A 17,371-nucleotide genomic window follows, 5' to 3' on the forward strand; every position below is an offset into this window, starting at 1 on the left:
TCCCTTGATCATTATGCAGTGTCCTTCCTTGTCTCTTGTAACATTCTTTATTTTAAAGTCTATTTTATATGATATGAGTACTGCTCCTCCAGCTTTCTTTTGATTTCCGTTTGCATGGAATGCCTTATTCCATCCCCTCACTTTCAGTCTGTATGTGTCCCTAGGTCTGAAGTGGGTCTCTTATAGACAGCATACACATGGGTTTTGTTTTTGTATCCATTCACTGAGCCTGTATCTTTTGGTTGGAGCTTTTAATCCGTTCATGTTTAAGGTACTTATCAATATGTATGTTCGTATTCCCATTTTCTTAATTGTTATGTTTTTTTTTTTTGCTGTACACGGGCCTCTCACTGTTGTGGCTTCTCCCGTTGCGGAGCACAGGCTCCAGACGCGCAGGCTTAGTGGCCATGGCTCATGAGCCTAGCCGCTCCACGGCATGTGGTATCTTCCTGGACCAGGGCACGAACTCATGTCCCCTGCATCGGCAGGCGGACTCTCAACCACTGCGCCACCAGGGAAGCCCATGGGTTTGTTCTTGTAGGTCTTTTTCTTTTCTTGTGTTTCCCACTTAGAGAAGTTCCTTTAGCATTTGTTGTAAAGCTGGTTTGGTGGTGCTGAGTTCTCTTAGCATTTGCTTGTCTGTAAAGCTTTTGATTTCTCTGTCGAATCTGAATGAGATCCTTGCTGGGTAGAGTAATCTTGGTTGTAGGTTCTTCCCTTTCATCACTTTAAATATATCATGCCACTTCCTTCTGGCTTGTAGAGTTTCTGCTGAGAAATCAGCTGTTACCCTTGTAGGAGTTCCCTTGTATGTTATTTGTTGTTTTTACCTTGTTGCTTTCAATAATTTTTCTTTGTCTTTAATTTTTGTCAATTTGATTACTATGTGTCTCGGCGTGTTTTTCCTTGGGTTTATCCTGTATGGGACTCTCTGCGCTTCCTGTACTTGGGTGGCTATTTCCTTTCCCATGTTAGGGAAGTTTTCGACTATAATCTCTTCAAATATTTTCTCAGGTCCTTTCTGTCTCTCTTCACCTTCTGGGACCCCTAATGTGAATGTTGTTGCATTTAATGTTGTCCCAGAGGTCTCTTAGGCTGTCTTCATTTCTTTTCATTCTTTTTTCTTTATTCTGTTCCATGGCAGTGAATTCCACCATTCTGTCTTCCAGGTCACTTATCTGTTCTTCTGCCTCAGTTATTCTGCTATTGGTTCCTTCTAGTGTATTTTTCATTTCAGTTATTGTTCATCTCTGTTTGTTTGTTCTTTAATTCTTCTAGGTCTTTGTAAAACATTTCTTGTTTCTTCTTGATCTTTGCCTCCATTCTTTTTCCGAGGTCCTGGATCATGTTCACTATCATTATTCTGAATTCTTTTTCTGGAAGGTTGCATCTCTCCACTTCATTTAGTTGTTTTTCTGGAGTTTTGTCTTGTTTCTTCATCTGGTACATAGCCTTCTGCCTTTTCATCTTGTCTGTCTCTATATGAATGTGTTTTTTGTTCCATAGGCTGCAGGATTGTAGTTCCTCTTGCTTCTTCTGTCTGCCCTCTGGTGGATGAGGCTATCTAAGAGGCTTGTGCAAGTTTCCTGATGGGAGGGACTGGTGGTGGGTAGAGCTCGCTGTTGCTCTGGTGGGCAGAGTTCAGTGAAACTTTAATCCACTTGTCTGATCATGGGTGGGGCTGGGTTCCCTCCCTGTTGGTAAGCAATCAAACAGGCCTGAGGTGACCCAACACTGGAGCCTACCCGGCTCTTTGTGGGGGCTAATGGCAGACTCTGGGAGGGCTCACGCCAAGGAGTACTTCCCAGAACTTCTGCTTGCAGTGTCCTTGTCCTCATGGTGAGCCACAGCCACCCCCTGCCTCTGCAGGAGACCCTCCAACAGTAGCAGGTAGGTCTGTTTCAGTCTCCTATGGGGTCACTGCTCCTTCCCCTAGGTCCTGATGCACACACTACTTTGTGTGTGCCCTCTAAGAGTGGAGTCTCTGTTTCCCCCAGTCCTGTTGAAGTCCTGCAGTCAAATACCACTACACTTCAAAGTCTGATTCTCTAGGAATTCCTTCTTACGTTGCCAGACCCCAAGTTTGGGAAGCCTGACGTGGGGCTCAGAACCTTCACTCCAGTGGGTGGACTTCTGTGGTATAAGTGTTCTCCAGTTTGTGAGTCACCCACCCAGCAGTTACAGGATTTGATTTGATTGTGACTGCGCCCCTCCTACCATCTCATTGTGGCTTCTCCTTTGTCTTTGGATGTGTGGTATCTTTTTTGGTGAGTTCCAGTGTCTTCCTGTCAATGACTGTTCACAATATTATTTTTTAAAAATAGTTTTTGAGCTATAATTGACATAGACTGCACATATTTAAAATATACAATTTGATGTTTGTTTTTGTTTTCTTTACTATTTTAATCATTTTTAAGAGTACAGTTCATTAGTGTTAAGTATATTCCCATTGTTGTGTTATGGATCTACAGAACTTTTTATCTTGCAAAATTGAATGTGTGTACTACATTTTGTTCATTCATCCATCTATTGATGAATACGTGGGTTGCTGCTACCACTTGGCTGTTGTGAATAACGCTGCTATGAACATGGGTGTGTAAGAGATTTGTAGTGTTTTCTTAAAACATCCCCAAAATGATTCTAATGTGTAGCCAAGGGAGAGAAGCAGTGAGAATGTTTTTAAACTTAGAAAACAACCCAGTGTTGGAAATCAAATATAAATCTCAGTGTGAAGTTTTAAAACTTGTTAATACATGTCATCTTTATATTACCCTAGGAACATGTAGAAACATTACATCTATTTTCTATTCTGAAATTGTGTGTTTTCTATTTTGAAATTGGTATTTATCCCAAATTTAAGGTGTTACTGTGGGCGATTGATTAGAGACCATTATGGGATAGATGAAGCCTGGACCATCTCAGCTGCCAACGATAGTGAAAATGAACAATGGTCTGTTGAAAAGCACACAATGAAAAGCTCTACAGATACCTTTGGCACGATTAACTTCCAAGATGGAGAGCACACCCACCATTCAAAGGTTTGCTAATAACCTACATTATTTTGCTGATTTTTTAAATATCTTTATTGGAGTATAATTGCTTTATAATGGTGTGTTAGTTTCTGCTTTATAACAAAGTACATCAACTATACATATACATATATCCTCATATCTCCACCCTTTTACGTCTCCCTCCCACCCTCCCTATCCCACCCCTCTAGGTGGTCACAAAGCACCGAGCTGATCCCCCTGTGCTATGCAGCTGCTTCCCAATAGCTATCTATTTTACATTTGGTAGTGTATATATGTCCATGCCACTCTCTCACTTTGTCTCAGCTTACCCTCTCCCCACCCTGTGTCCTCAAGTCCATTCTCTATGTCCGCGTCTTTATTCCTGTCCTGCCCACAGGTTCTTCAGACCTTTTTTATTTTTTTAGATTCCATATATATGTGTTAGCATTTGTTTTTCTCTTTCCGACTTACTTCACTCTGTATGACAGACTCTAGGTCCATCCACCTCACTACAAATAATTCAGTTTTGCTTCTTTTTATGGCAGAGTAATATTCCACTGTATATATGTGTCACATCTTCTTTATCCATTCATCTGTCAATGGACACTTAGGTTGCTTCCCTGTCCTGGCTATTGTAAATAGAGCTGCAATGAACATTGTGGTACATGACTCTTTATGAATTATGGTTTTCTCAGGGTATATGCCCAGTAGTGGGATTGCTGGGTCATATGGTAGTTCTATTTTTAGTTTTTTAAGGAACCTCCATACTGTTCTCCATACTGGCTGTATCAATTTACATTCCCATCAACAGTGCAAGAGGGTTTGCTTTTCTCCACACCCTCCCCAGGATTTATTGTTTGTAGATTTTTTGATGATGGCCATTCTAACTGGTGTGAGGTGATACCTCATTTTAGTTTTGACTTGCATTTCTCTAACGATTAGTGATGTTGAGCATCCTTTCATATGTTTGTTGGCAATCTGTATATCTTCTTTGGAGAAATATCTGTTTAGGTCTTCTACCTATTTTTGGATTGGGTTTTTTTTTTTTTTTTTGATATTGAGCTGCATGAGCTGCTTGTAAATTTCGGAGATTAATCCTTTGTCAGTTGCTTCATTTGCAAATATTTTCTCCCATCTGAGGGTTGTCTTTTCGTCTTGTTTATGGTTTCCTTTACTATGCAAAAGCTTTTAAGTTTCATTAGGAGCCATGTGTTTATTTTTGTTTTTATTTGGATTTCTCTAGGAGGTGAGTCAAAAGGATCTTGCTGTGATTTATGTCTAAGTGTTCTGCCGATGTTTTCCTCTAAGAGTGTTATAGCGTCTCGTGTTACATTTAGGTGTTTAATCCATTTTGAGTTTATTTTTGGGTATGGTGTTAGGGAGTGTTCTAATTTCATTCTTTTACATGTAGCTGTCCAGTTTTCCCAGCACCACTTATTGAAGAGGCTGTCTTTTCTCCATTGTATATTCTTGCCTCCTTTATCAAAAATAAGGTGACCATAGGTGTGTGGGTTTATCTCTGGGCTTTGTATCTCATTCCATTGATCTATAGTTCTGTTTTTGTGGCAGTACAATACTGTCTTGATTACTGTAGCTTTGTAGTATAGTCTGAGGTCTGGGAGCCTGATTCCTCTAGCTCCGTTTTTCTTTCTCAAGATTGCTTTGGCTGTTTGGGGTTTTTGTGTTTCCACACAAATTGTGAAATTTTTTGTTCTAGTTCTGTGAAAAATACCATTGGTAGTTTGATAGGGATTGCAATGAATCTGTAGATTGCTTTGGGTAGTATAGCAATTTTCACAATGTTGATTCTTCCAATCCAAGAACATGGGATATCTCTCCACCTGTTTGTATCATCTTTAATTTCTTTCATCAGTGTCTTATAGTTTTCTGCATACAGGTCTTTTGTCTCCTTAGGTAGGTTTATTCCTAGGTATTTTATTCTTTTTATTGCAATGGTAAATGGGAGTGTTTCCTTAATTTCTCTTCCAGATTTTTCATCATTAGTGTATAGGAATGCAAGAGATTTCTTTGTATCCTTCTACTTTACCAAATTCATTGATTAGCTCTAGTGGTTTTCTGGTAGATTCTTTAGGATTCTGTATATATAGTATCATGTCATCTGTGAACAATGACAGCTTTTCCTCTTTTCCGATTTGGATTCCTTTTCTTTCTATTTCTTCTCTGATTGCAATGGCTAAAACTTCCAACAGTATGTTGAATAATAGTGAGAGTGGACAACCTTGTCTTATTCCTGATGTTAGAGGAAATAGTTTCAGTTTTTAACGACTGAGAACAATGTTGGCTATGGGTTTGTCATATATGGCCTCTGTTATGTTGAGATAAGTTCCCTCTGTGCCTACTTTCTGGAGGGTTTTTATTTTAAATGTGTGTTGAATTTTGTTGAAAGCTTTTTCTGCATCTATTGAGATGATCATATGTTTTTTCTCCTTCAATTTGTTAATGTGGTGTATCACATTGATTGATTTGCGTATATTGAAGAATGCTTGCCTTCCTGGGATAAACCCCTCTTGATCATGGTGTATGATCCTTTTAATGTGCTGTTGGATTCTGTTTGCTAGTATTTTGTTGAGGATTTTTGCACCTTTGTTCATCAGTAATATTGGCCAGTAGTTTTCTGTCCTTGTGACATTGTTGTCGGTTTTGGTATCAGGGTGATGGTGGTCTTGTAGAATGAGTTTGGGAGTGTTCCTCCCTCTGGTATATTTTGGAAGAGTTTGAGAAGGATAGGTGTTAGCTCTTCTCTAAATGTTTCATAGAATTCACCTGTGAAGCCATCTGATCCTGGTCTTTTGTTTGTTGGAAGATTTTTATTCACAGTCTCAACTTCAGTCCTTGTGATTGGTCTGTTTATATTTTCTATTTCTGCCTGGTTCAGTCTTGGAAAGTTGTGCTTTTTTAAGAATTTGTCCATTTCTTCCAGGCTGTCCATTTTATTGGCATATATTTGCTTGTAGTAATCTCTCATGATCCTTTGTATTTCTGCAGTGTCAGTTGTTAGTTCTCCTTTTTCATTTCTAATTCTGTCGATTTGAGTCTTCTCCCTTTTTTTTCTTGGTGAGTCTGGCTAATGGTTTATCAATTTTGTTTATCTTCTCAAAGAAACAGCTTTTAGTTTTATTGATATTTGCTGTTGTTTCCTTCATTTCTTTTTCCTTCATTTCTGATCTGATCTTTATGATTCCTTTCCTTCTACTAACTTTGGGTTTTTTATTTTTCTTCTTTCTCTAATTGCTTTAGCTTTAAGGTTAGGTTGTTTATTTGAGATGTTTCTTGTTTCTTGAGGTAGGATTGTATTGCTATAAACTTCCCTCTTAGAACTGCTTTTGCTGCATAGCATAGGTTTTGGGCCATCATGTTTTCATTGTCATTTGTTTCTAGGTATTTTTTGATTTCCTCTTTGATTTCTTCAGTGATTTCTTAGTTATTTACTAGTGTATTGTTTAGCCTCCATGTATTTGTATTTTTTACAGATTTTTTTCCTGTAATTGATATCTAGTCTCATAGCGTTGTGGTCGGAAAAGATACTTTATATGATTTTAATTTTCTTAAATTTACCAAGGCTTGATTTGTGACCCAAGATATGATCTATCCTGGAGAATGTTCCATGAGCACTTGAGCAGAAAGTGTATTCTGTTGTTTTTGGATGGAATTCCCTATAAATATCAATTAAGTCCATGTTGTTTAATGTATCTTTTAAAGCTTGTGTTTCCTTATTTATTTTCATTTTGGATGATCTGTCCACTGGTGAAAGTGGGGTGTTAAAGTCCCCTAGTATGATTGTGTTACTGTTGATTTCCCCTTTTATGGCTGTTAGCATTCGCCTACGTATTGAGGTGCTTCTATGTTTGGTTCATAAATATTTACAATTGTTATATCTTCTTCTTGGATTGATCCCTTGATCATTATGTAGTGTCTTTCTTTGTCTCTTGTAATAGTCTTTATTTTAAAGTCTATTTTGTCTGATGAGAGAATTTGCTACTCCAGCTTTCTTTTGATTTCCATTTGCATGGAATATCTTTTTCCATCCCCTCACTTTCAGTCTGTATGTGTCCCTAGGTCTGAAGTGGGTCTCTTGTAGACAGTATATATACTGGTCTTGTTTTTGTATCCATTCAGCCAGTCTATGTCTTTTGGTTGGAGCATTTAATCCATTTACATTTAAGGTAGTTATCGCTATGTATGTTCCTGTTACCCTTTTCTAAATTGTTTTGAGTTTGTTATTGTAGGTCTTTTCCTTCTCTTGTGTTTCCTGCCTAGAGAAATTCCTTTAGCATTTGTCGTAAAGCTAGTTTGGTGGTGCTGAATTCTCTTAGCTCTTGCTTATCTGTAAATGTTTTAATTTCTCCGTCGAATCTGAATGAGATCCTTGCTGGGTAGAGTAATCTTGGTTGTAGGTTTGCTTTTCCTTTTCATCACTTTAAATATGTCCTGCCACTCCCTTCTGGCTTGCAGAGTTTCTCCTGAAAGATCAGCTGTTAACCTTATGGGGATTCCCTTCTATGTTATTTGTTGTTTTTCCCTTGCTGCTTTTAATGTTTTTGTTTGTATTTAATTTTTGATAGTTTGATTAATATGTGTCTTGGCGTGTTTCCCCTTGGGTTTATCCTGTATGGGACTCTCTGTGCTTCCTGGACTTGACTGACTCTTTCTTTTCCTGTATTAGGGCAGTTTTCAACACTAATCTCTTCAAATATTTTCTCAGTCCCTTTCTTTTTCTCTTCTTCTTCTGGGACCCCTATAATCTGAATATTGGTGAGTTTAATGTTGTCCCAGAGGTCTCTGAGACTGTACTCAATTCTTTTCATTCTTTTTTGTTTATTCTGCTCTGTGGTAGTTATTTCCACTATTTTATCTTCCAGGTCACTTATCTGTTCTTATGCCTCAGTTATTTTGCTATTGATTCCTTCTAGAGAATTTTTAATTTCATTTATTGTGTTGTTAGTCATTTGTTGTTTGCTCTCTAGTTCTTCTAGGTCCTTGTTAAACGTTTCTTGTATTTTCTCCATTCTATTTCCAAGATTTTGGATCATCTTTACTATCGTTATTCTGAATTATTTTTCAGGTATACTGCCTATTTCCTCTTCATTTGTTTGGTCTGGTGGGTTTTTAACTTGCTTCTTTGTCTGCTGTGTGTTTCTCTGTCTTCTCATTTTGCTTACCTTACTGTGTTTGGGGTCACCTTTTTACAGGCTGTAGGTTCATAGTTCCTATTGTTTTTGGTGTCTGCCCCCAGTGGCTAAGGTTGGGTCAGTGGGTTGTGTAGGCTTCCTGGTGGAGGGGACTAGTACCTGTGTTGTGGTGGATGAGGCTGGGTCTTGTCTTTCTGGTGGGCAAGACCACATCCATTGGTGTCTTTTGGGGTGTCTGCGACTTTAGTATCATTTTAGGCGGCGTCTCTCCTAATGGGTGGGGTTGTGTTCCTGTCTTGTTAGTTTTTTCGCATAGGGTGTCCAACACTGTAGCTTGCTGGTTGTTGAGTGGAGCTGGGTCTTTGTGTTGAGATGGAGATCTCTGGGATAGTTTTCGCCTTTTGATATTACATGGAGCTTGGAGGTCTCTGGTGGGCCAATGTCCTGAACTCAGCTCTCCCACGTCAGAGGCCCAGGCCTGACGCCCGGCCCGCGCCCAAAGTCCCTGTCAGCCACACCACTCAGAAGTAAAGGGAGAAAGAAAGAAATAAAGAAAAAAAAATAGAATAAAGTTATTAAAATAAAAAAATATATTTAAAATAAAAAAAGTTAAATGTAATAAAAAATAAAGAACGAAAGAAAGAAGACAGCAACCATACCAAAAAAAAAATCCACCAATGGTAACCAGCACTAAAAACTATACTAAAGGGCTTCCCTGGTGGCGCCGTGGTTAAGAATCCACCTGCCAATGCAAGGGACACGGGTTCGAACCCTGGTCCAGGAAGATCCCACATGCCACGGAGCAACTAAGCCCGTGTACCACAACTATTGAGCCTGCGCTCTAGAGCCCGTGAGCCACAGCTACTGAGCCCGCATGCCACAACTACTGCAGCCCGTGCGCCTAGATCCCGTGCTCCACAACAAGAGAAGCCACCGCAATGAGAAGTCCACGCACCGTGACAAAGAGTAGCCCCCATTTGCCGCAACTAGAGAAAGCCTGCGTGCAACAACGAACACCCAAGGCAGCCAAAAATAAATAAAAAAAGAAAAAAAAACTGTACTAAAAAAAAAGCAATGGAAAGACAGAACCCTAGGAAAAATGGTAAAAGCAAAGCTATACAGACAAAATGACACAAAGAAGCATACACATACACACTCACAGAAAGAGAAAAAGTAAAAAAAAATCTATATATATATATGAAAAAGGAAGCAAGCAGCCAAATCAATAAACAAATCTACCATTGATAATAAACTCTAAATACTAAACTAAGGTAAACATGAAAACAAATTAGATGCAGAAAGCAAATCCCAAGTCTATAGTTGCTCCTAAAGTCCACCTCCTCAATTTTGGGATGATTTGCTGTCTATTCAGGTATTCCACAGATGCAGGTACATCAAGTTGATTGTGGAGATTTAATCCGCTGCTCCTGAGGCTGCTGGGAGGGATTTCCCTTTCTCTTCTTTGTTCTCACAGCTCGCAGGGCTCAGCTTTGGATTTGGCCCCGCCTCTGCGTGTAGATTGCTGGAGGGCGTCTGTTCTTCGCTCAGATAGTGCGGGGTTAAAGGAGCAGCTGCTTCGGGGGCTATGGCTCACTCAGGCCGGGGTTGGGGAGGGAGGGGTACGGAATGCGAGGCGAGCCTGCGGGGGCAGAGGTCAGCGTGACTTTGCACCGGCCTGAGGCGCGCCGTGCGTTCTCCCAGGGAAGTTGTCCCTGGATCTCGGGACCCTGGCAGTGGCGGGCTGCACAGGCTCCCCGGAAGGGGGGTGTGGATAGTGACCTGTGCTTGCTCACAGGCTTCTTGGTGTCGGCAGCAGCAGCCTCAGCGTTTCATGCCCATCTCTGGGGTCCGCGCTGATAGCCGTGGCTCGCACCCGTCTCTGGAGCTCCTTTAGGTGGTGCTCTGAATGCCTCTCCTCGCGCACCCCGAAATAATGGTCTCTTGCCTCTTAGGCAGGTCCAGACTTTTCCCCAGACTCCCTCCTGGCTAGCCGTGGCGCAGTAGCCCCCTTCAGGCTGTGTTCACGCCGCCAACCCCAGTCCTCTCCCTGCGCTCCGACCGAAGCCGGAGCCTCAGCTCCCAGCCCCTCCCGCCCCGGTGGGTGAGCAGACAAGCCTCTCGGGCTGGTGAGTGCTGGTCGGCACCGATCCTCTGTGCGGGAATCTCTCCGCTTTGCCCTCCGCACCCCTGTTGTGCTCTCCTCCATGGCTCGGAAGCTTCCCCACCGCCACCCTCCGTCTCCGCCAGTGAAGTTCAGCTCCCTCCCAGAGGTGCAGGTCCCGTCCTAATTCTTTTGTCTCTGTTTTTTCTTTTGCCCTACCCAGGTATGTGGGGAGTTTCTTACCTTTTGGGAAGTCTGAGGCCTTCTGCCAGCGTTCAGTAGGTGTTCCGTAGGAGTTGTTCCACATGTAGATGTGTTTTTGATGTATTTGTGGGGAGGAAGGTGATCTCCACCATCTTGGAGGTCTCCTATTTTGCTGATTTTTAACAGAGGCTGTAACCTCCAAATGTATCTCCAAATTGTATTTCTAAGTGTAGATGATCAGATGACCAGGTTTTATTGCAAAGGCGATCCGTGTTACTTACCTGTTGACAAAAATGACCTGACTCTTCTTTTTCTTTTATGTCTGAGGGGCATGATACCTTACCCAGGTGTGGTGTGGCCAGCTCTTTGATTGACTTCTTTCAGCCAGGTTATGCCCTCTGCAGAAGAGAATGGCTTATTGCTCATGAGGCAGTTGCCAAACGGCTTCCCTTTTCTTAAGGAATGTACAAAGGTTACTACCGAAGAACAGACTTCACCTGACCACGGCTATAGCAATTCCCAGTATGCCCTTGTGAGAGCCTTTTCTCAGGAAGAAAATGGGGAAATTTCTGTACCCCCTGAATGATAGTGCTGGGCTCTACAGGCCAGTTTTTCTCCTGTCCCTAATACAGTAATTTTACATGTGATTCACGTAAGTATTGACAGGTCAGCTGTCTCTCAGCTGTTTTCTATTGACCTTGTTAACTGTACACTGCCTTATTAGAGGCAGCTTTCCTTGGGGAAAATACAGGGGGAGCCTACCTCAGGAAAGCTCAGAATCAGTTGTGTCCTGCAGTGCATCATCAGTTAAAAGGATTTGAAAAAAGCTGTTCTTAATAGTGCAATCATAATAAGGTTTCATAATATAATTGTACAGTAATCGACATTTCTGATTACTAATCCACTTGCATCTAACTGTGCATTGATTTTTGTTTGTTTTAGTTGGCAAGAAAACTGTCCTCCAATCCTTTTTGGAAGCTGACTCTCATAGAACTCTTTATGTAATTTTTCCCTTAATTGTTCATCTTCTTCCTTTTGCTTTTATGTTTGTTTATAATCATCCTCATTTACTCATTTTTTTATCCATTCAACAGATCTTTATCAGTTGCCCATACTTTGCTATGCCCCAAAGAGAATATGTTCTGTGTACTAACATTGCTTACAGTCTAGTGAGGGAAACAGGAAATAAATATACAATTACCCCAGACGGTGGGGATGCTGGGAAAGGGGAATACAGGGTTCTTTGAGAGAATAAAAAGGGAACTCCTCCTGTTTTTCTGGGGTGGTGTGCATGTGTCAAGGAAGCCATCTGAGAGTAGGGATGGCTAAGCTGAGATGGGAAAGATGAGTGAGGTGTTTGGTGTCTGGTGAGACAGAAGGGTAAGACCACTGTAGGTGTGAGGAATAGCTTGTGGGAAGGCCAAGGGGGAATATGGTACATTTAGGAAAACTGAAAACATGTTTAGACAGATCTGATCACTAATACGTTTTATGCTTAGCATTAGGCTCCTGTTACATCCTCTGTGCCTGAATGCATTTTATTTGATCTCTCAGAAGAGGCTACCCTTCTATTTCAGCCTGGAATTGCACTTCACGTTTAGCATGCACAGCAGGAGAGCTTGGGAGAGCTGGTTACTCATCCCCTCTGCTGCATTTCCCTTTCTAGTTGTTATCCCTCCCACCTCCTTCCACAGAGGTTTGGAGGTGAGTTATAATAAAGGAGGAGGAGGGGAAAGAGAGAGTCATAAAACCTTAGCACCGTCTTCAGCTGGCCTTTGGAAGAAAAGAGTCTAGTGCTGATAATTTAGTTGATCAAGGTGTTATCCTGAAATCTCAAGAAGTATCTTCTAGGACTAAAAGGACTTATAACTGAAAGGGAGGACTACCTGGGAGAAAGAACTGAGAGAGAGAGAAGGAGAACTAAACCTCCTCTGCCCTTATTCATCATTCGGGGCAACATGAACCCTTTCACAAAGGTCAACTTGTATTTTTCCTACTCTTTGAATATGTGATAAAGCCGTGGCAACTCAGTTTTCTCACTTGTAAACTGAATCCTAGTTACCCTTAGATTCTTTCTACTACATCCTGTGATGGCTGCACCATCCTCATGTCAGAAATTCTAATATTTTAATTATGAAATAAAGGGATTCTGTTTTAAGAATTTCAAAGACGAACACAATTGTTTTAAATCACTATCACCTTCTGGAGGACAATGTGATAATTCCTATTTGCATATCTATGGCGATCTCTACCTTTGGTTATTTTTGCTATAGTTTTATAAACTCATGGTTTCCTATGGTCCTTATCCTATAAATCCGACTTATTCTTGCTGTTGGTTGGCTCACACTCATCTCAATATGATTTTATCAGTCTGTATGTGGCTGCATTGGCTGGGAAAAGAAAGCCAGCCATACACTATAATCTTGGGCAAAATGCAAAATGGTTCTGGAGCTGCCTGATTTCCGTCTTTTCTTTTGGTTACACTGACTCTCTTATGAAAAGTTTTTATTTTGGAAAAGAAGTTTTTAGAGAGCTGATATATATAGGAAATGGTTGGAATGTAAAATTTAAAATAAATGAACATGCTTCTGGATCTTAATTTAAATTATGCAAATATGGGAAATGGTCCAGTAAATTAAAAGCCATAGCATTTATGAGAAAACCTCATTTCACTTATTTCTAAAACTTTTTTTAAATGGGTTTTCTGGCGTAGTGATTTTTGCCAGTTTGAAGTATTTCTGCCTTACCTCAGACCTTCCAGAGAACATTGGTAGACTAACCCTGAAAACCACAGGAAGCCTTCCTATGGTGACTTGTAATTCTCAGAAGGAACTTAAAGGGGGTGTGGGATCTTTTCAAAGTAAATATTTCCATTATATGAAGATGAACTTTTAAAGAGATCCTAGACATTTTCTTTCAAGTTTTGGCATTTCAGTTGCCCTGCTGTGTGCTTACTGCGACGTGGCAGGTATTTTCCACTATTTTATGTATATGTGTATATGCATATCTTCCAGTATATTAGAACTTCTTATGACACAAAGTTGGATCATCTATTACATTTAATGTTGAAAGAGTGGAAGATGGAACTGCCAAAGCTGGTGATCTCTGTCCACGGGGGCATCCAGAACTTCAAGATGCCCTCCAAACTTAAAGAGATCTTCAGCCAAGGTTTGGTCAAAGCTGCAGAGACAACGGGAGCGTGGATAATAACTGAAGGCATTAATACCGGTAAGGCACATTCCCTGTTTCAGTCTGTTTTTGTTTTTTTTTTAATTCCTTCTTTTTAACTGTGAATCAGGCAGTATAGCACCTAACCTCTGCTCTGCAGTGCTCCCAGGAGATGTGGTAGCGTGAGAAAGACTGGAAGTGTAGTGACTGGAAAAGAAACGCAGAAGAATCCTAGACCTTTCCTGGAATGTATTTTTACCATTGTTAAACTATGCTATTTTAATATAACTTTGGGTAAACGTCTGGCAAAGAAAATAGGTTTTCATGAGCTTTGGACTGTGGTGAGGTAGTGTGTGGGCATAGACGTGAGCTAAACTCACCATGGTCAGGTTCTCAGGAATTGGAAATCAGTGACATGTGCAACAACTGCATTGAGTGTATGGGGCATGAGGAGATAATTAACTACATAACTGGCACTTGTTTCTGTCACTGACTCTTTCATACTTCTTGAAATCTGACATTCAAGGACTTCATTTAGTAGCCCCTGAACCTCTAACCCTACTCTTTTGCATCAGTGTTTATGAACTGTATGCATGTTAGAGAATCATCTGGGGGCTTTGCAAAAATACAGATGCACAAGTTCTACCCCAGATTAATTAGAGTTTTTCAGGGTGAAGCTTCTGAAGGGTATCTAATGTGCAGCCAGGGTTGAGGATTACTGACTTCACAAACTCCTCTCTTACTAATCTGTTACTAATATGTTACAGTTCTGACACCAGTTCTCATGTGTGGGTTCTTTCCCAACACACCACAGTTCTCCTGCACCAGCTGAGTGTCTTACAGTTCAGCTCAATTCTGAATCACTGTCTACCAGGAAATAGCGACGGATTCCACAGGTTAAGGGCTCAGTCCCACAAGACTGTCCCCACTTCAGATGTCAGTCTCAAGTCCAGGGTGTTACCCGTGCTTCTGACTGGCTGGCTATAAATCAGAGGTTCCCACCATCCCCTCCTTGGGTTTGATGAATTTGCTAGAGCAGCTCACAGAATGCAGGAAACCAGTTTACTCACTAGATTACCAGTTTATCATAAAAGGATGTAACTCAGGAACAGGTAGATTGAAGAGATGCATGGGGCAAGGCATGTGGGAAGGGGCACAGAACTTTCATGCCCTCCTCCCATTTCCACGTGCTTACCCACTTGGAAGCTCTCTGAACCCTGTTTCTTTTTTTTTTTTTTTTTTTTATGGAGGCCTCATTACATGGGCACGATTGATTAAGTCATTGGCTATTGATAATTGAACTCAATCTCCAGTTCCTCTCCCCTCCCCAATGGTTGAGGGTGAGACTGAAATTTCCTACCCTCTAGTCACGTGGTTGGTTGGTTCCCTTGGCAACCAGCCCCCATCAGTATGTCCAAAAGTTGCCTCATTAACATAACAGAAGGCACCTCTGTCACTCTCACCACTTAGGAAATTCCAAGGTTTTAAGGAGCTCTGTGTCACTAACAGACCAAATATATATTATTATAAGTCACAGTATCACACCTGTGGCTTTCCATCTTCCCTTTACTTCTTCCTCTTTTGATTTGGGATATCCTAGCCAATGTTTCCTATTAAGTTCTGCTTGACCTTTAGGATCTACATTAGATGCCAACATACCCAGGAAGCATTCTCTATCTCAACTCGCTCTTGTTTCTTAATTTCTATAGCGTTTATTGCCTGTAGCACTTGTAGCACGTTTATATTTTGCCTTACAGGTTAGGTTAGGATGAGTCTACCTGATTGTGAGGTAGAGGCTAGGGCCTATACATACGTCTAAGAGCTGAGCAACGGGTACTAATGTAATGAATAATTTCTTTTGATTAAAAAGGAATGAAGGAAGCAAGTGATTGAAAAAACAAAATAAAAATAAAACCAAGGGATTCGTCTTGTCACTAATGGGTAACCTGGTAGTTTCTCTGGTACATTTCATTGAGATAATTACTGTTTCACATTCTTAGAAAAAAGCAAAGGTTGTAGAGTTCTAAGTCCAATGTGTAGTACTTACTTTATTTCCAGTAAAAAAAAAAAAGGGTGGATAGGGAAGTTTTGTAGAGTTAAGAAAAAGGTGAACTTGGGCATGGTTTTTTTCTTTAAATAACTAATTGTGTTACATGCTTTATTTTACTTATTGCTTTTTTAAGAAAAAAATATTTTAGATTAGGGCCAGTTAAAGAACACAAATATAATGGTGTGAAGACTATTGAAATAGTTCATATGAACAAAAAAATTGAGAAATGAGGTATACTTGGAGCTTCCTTAAACAATAATCAGGGTCTGACCTGATTCAGCCTCAGCTCCTTAGGTCCTGACTACTCAAGAAGTGGTCCCTGGACCAGCAACATCAGCATCACCTAGGAGCTTGTTGGGAAGGCAGATATCGGGCTCCTCAGACCGGTGGGATCAGAATCTGCATTTTGATGACCTCCCCAGGTGATTCTTATGCACATTTAAATTTGAGAAGCTTTGCTTACCAGCTTCAACCTATGCTTGAGATGCTTCTCAGCTGTAGTTGAACATTATTTGGCATGAATTTTTTACATTTATTTAAATTGAATGCCAGAAGCCTTTAAGAATCTATTGTGTATAAAGCATTTGGATAGATGCTGTGGATGAAAGGTGAGTAAGATATGGATCCCGGGTTTAGTGATGAGGTGGGTAACTGTAACAAACAGAGAGTAAGCAACTAACCAAAAATCGATGCTGAATGGGTCATAGTTGAGATACAAAGGAAGTGTTTGGGAGTAAAAGGAAGAGGAAGAGGAAAACAAATTCCAGTTCCAACTGAGGGAACCTGAGAAGAAAGCTTGGTGAAGGATATAGCACTTAATGTTGGCCTTGAGAGAAGGGTAGGAAAAAGCATTCTAGGAAGAGGTGGCAGTTCAGGGCAAGGTACACAGCTGGAGACTAAGGCATGTGTAGAAAGAGGTGATAAGGCTGCTAGCTGGACGTGCCGTGTGGCAGAGGACAGGGGCAGCAAGGGAGACTGGAGCCAGATTGGGTGCCATGTTATTTGGGCTGAGGTTTTATTCTCTATGTAGCAGAGAGCCCTCAAAGGATTTTGAACAGAAGAATGAATAGGGAATGATATTGTCAGATCTGGTTTTACAGAGAGTCTTAGCAGATAATATGTCTTAAGATCACATGTGGGCTGCTGACAAACGATCACCACCACATGCTGGTAACGCGTGCCAAACCTATGGATCTGAATCTCTATTGGTATTGATGTGTGTTCTGTGGTCCAGAACCCCAATTTTAGAAAATGACTGGGAAAAGTGCAAAAGATGTCTGGAGGGGAGGATTCCAGAGAGAAGGAAGTGATTTAGGTGCTATGCATTAGATGGATGCAATATGCAGGGCTTTGTTGTTGTTTTCTTCCTGTGCTAATGACACATACAGAGTCAGACTGTACATAGAAAGAGTAAGTGGCGTAATGTAGTGTTTGTGATTAAAAGGCAAATTTTTTTAAAATTAATTTTTATTGGAGTAGAGTCACTTTACAATGTTGTGTTGGTTTCTTGCTGTACAGCAAAGTGAATCAGTCATACGTATATTTATATATCCACCCTATTTTAGCTTTCCTTCCCATCTAGGTTGCCACAGAGCATTGAGAAGAATTCCCTGTGCTATACAGTAGGTTCTCATCAGTTATCTATTTAATACATAGTATTAAAGTATGTATGTCAGTCCCAATCTCC

At 40.7% G+C, this 17,371-nt stretch overlaps 1 protein-coding gene across 2 annotated transcripts in view; it reads left to right on the top strand.

The window, feature by feature from the left end:
• Nucleotides 1-17,371, top strand: part of TRPM6 (transient receptor potential cation channel subfamily M member 6) — a gene marked incomplete at its 5' end in the record, with an annotated part of 138,349 nt that overhangs the window by 25,739 nt on the left and 95,239 nt on the right. For both annotated transcript variants that reach the window (XM_082657242.1, XM_082657241.1), the window contains 2 exons: nucleotides 2,861-3,038; nucleotides 13,481-13,694. In XM_082657242.1, the coding sequence (XP_082513368.1) occupies nucleotides 2,861-3,038; nucleotides 13,481-13,694 (392 nt within the window). The remainder of the gene's footprint in view (nucleotides 1-2,860; nucleotides 3,039-13,480; nucleotides 13,695-17,371) is intronic.

This window comes from Grampus griseus (assembly GCF_964374135.1).
Source record: "Grampus griseus genome assembly, chromosome: 6".
Lineage (NCBI taxonomy): Eukaryota > Metazoa > Chordata > Mammalia > Artiodactyla > Delphinidae > Grampus > Grampus griseus.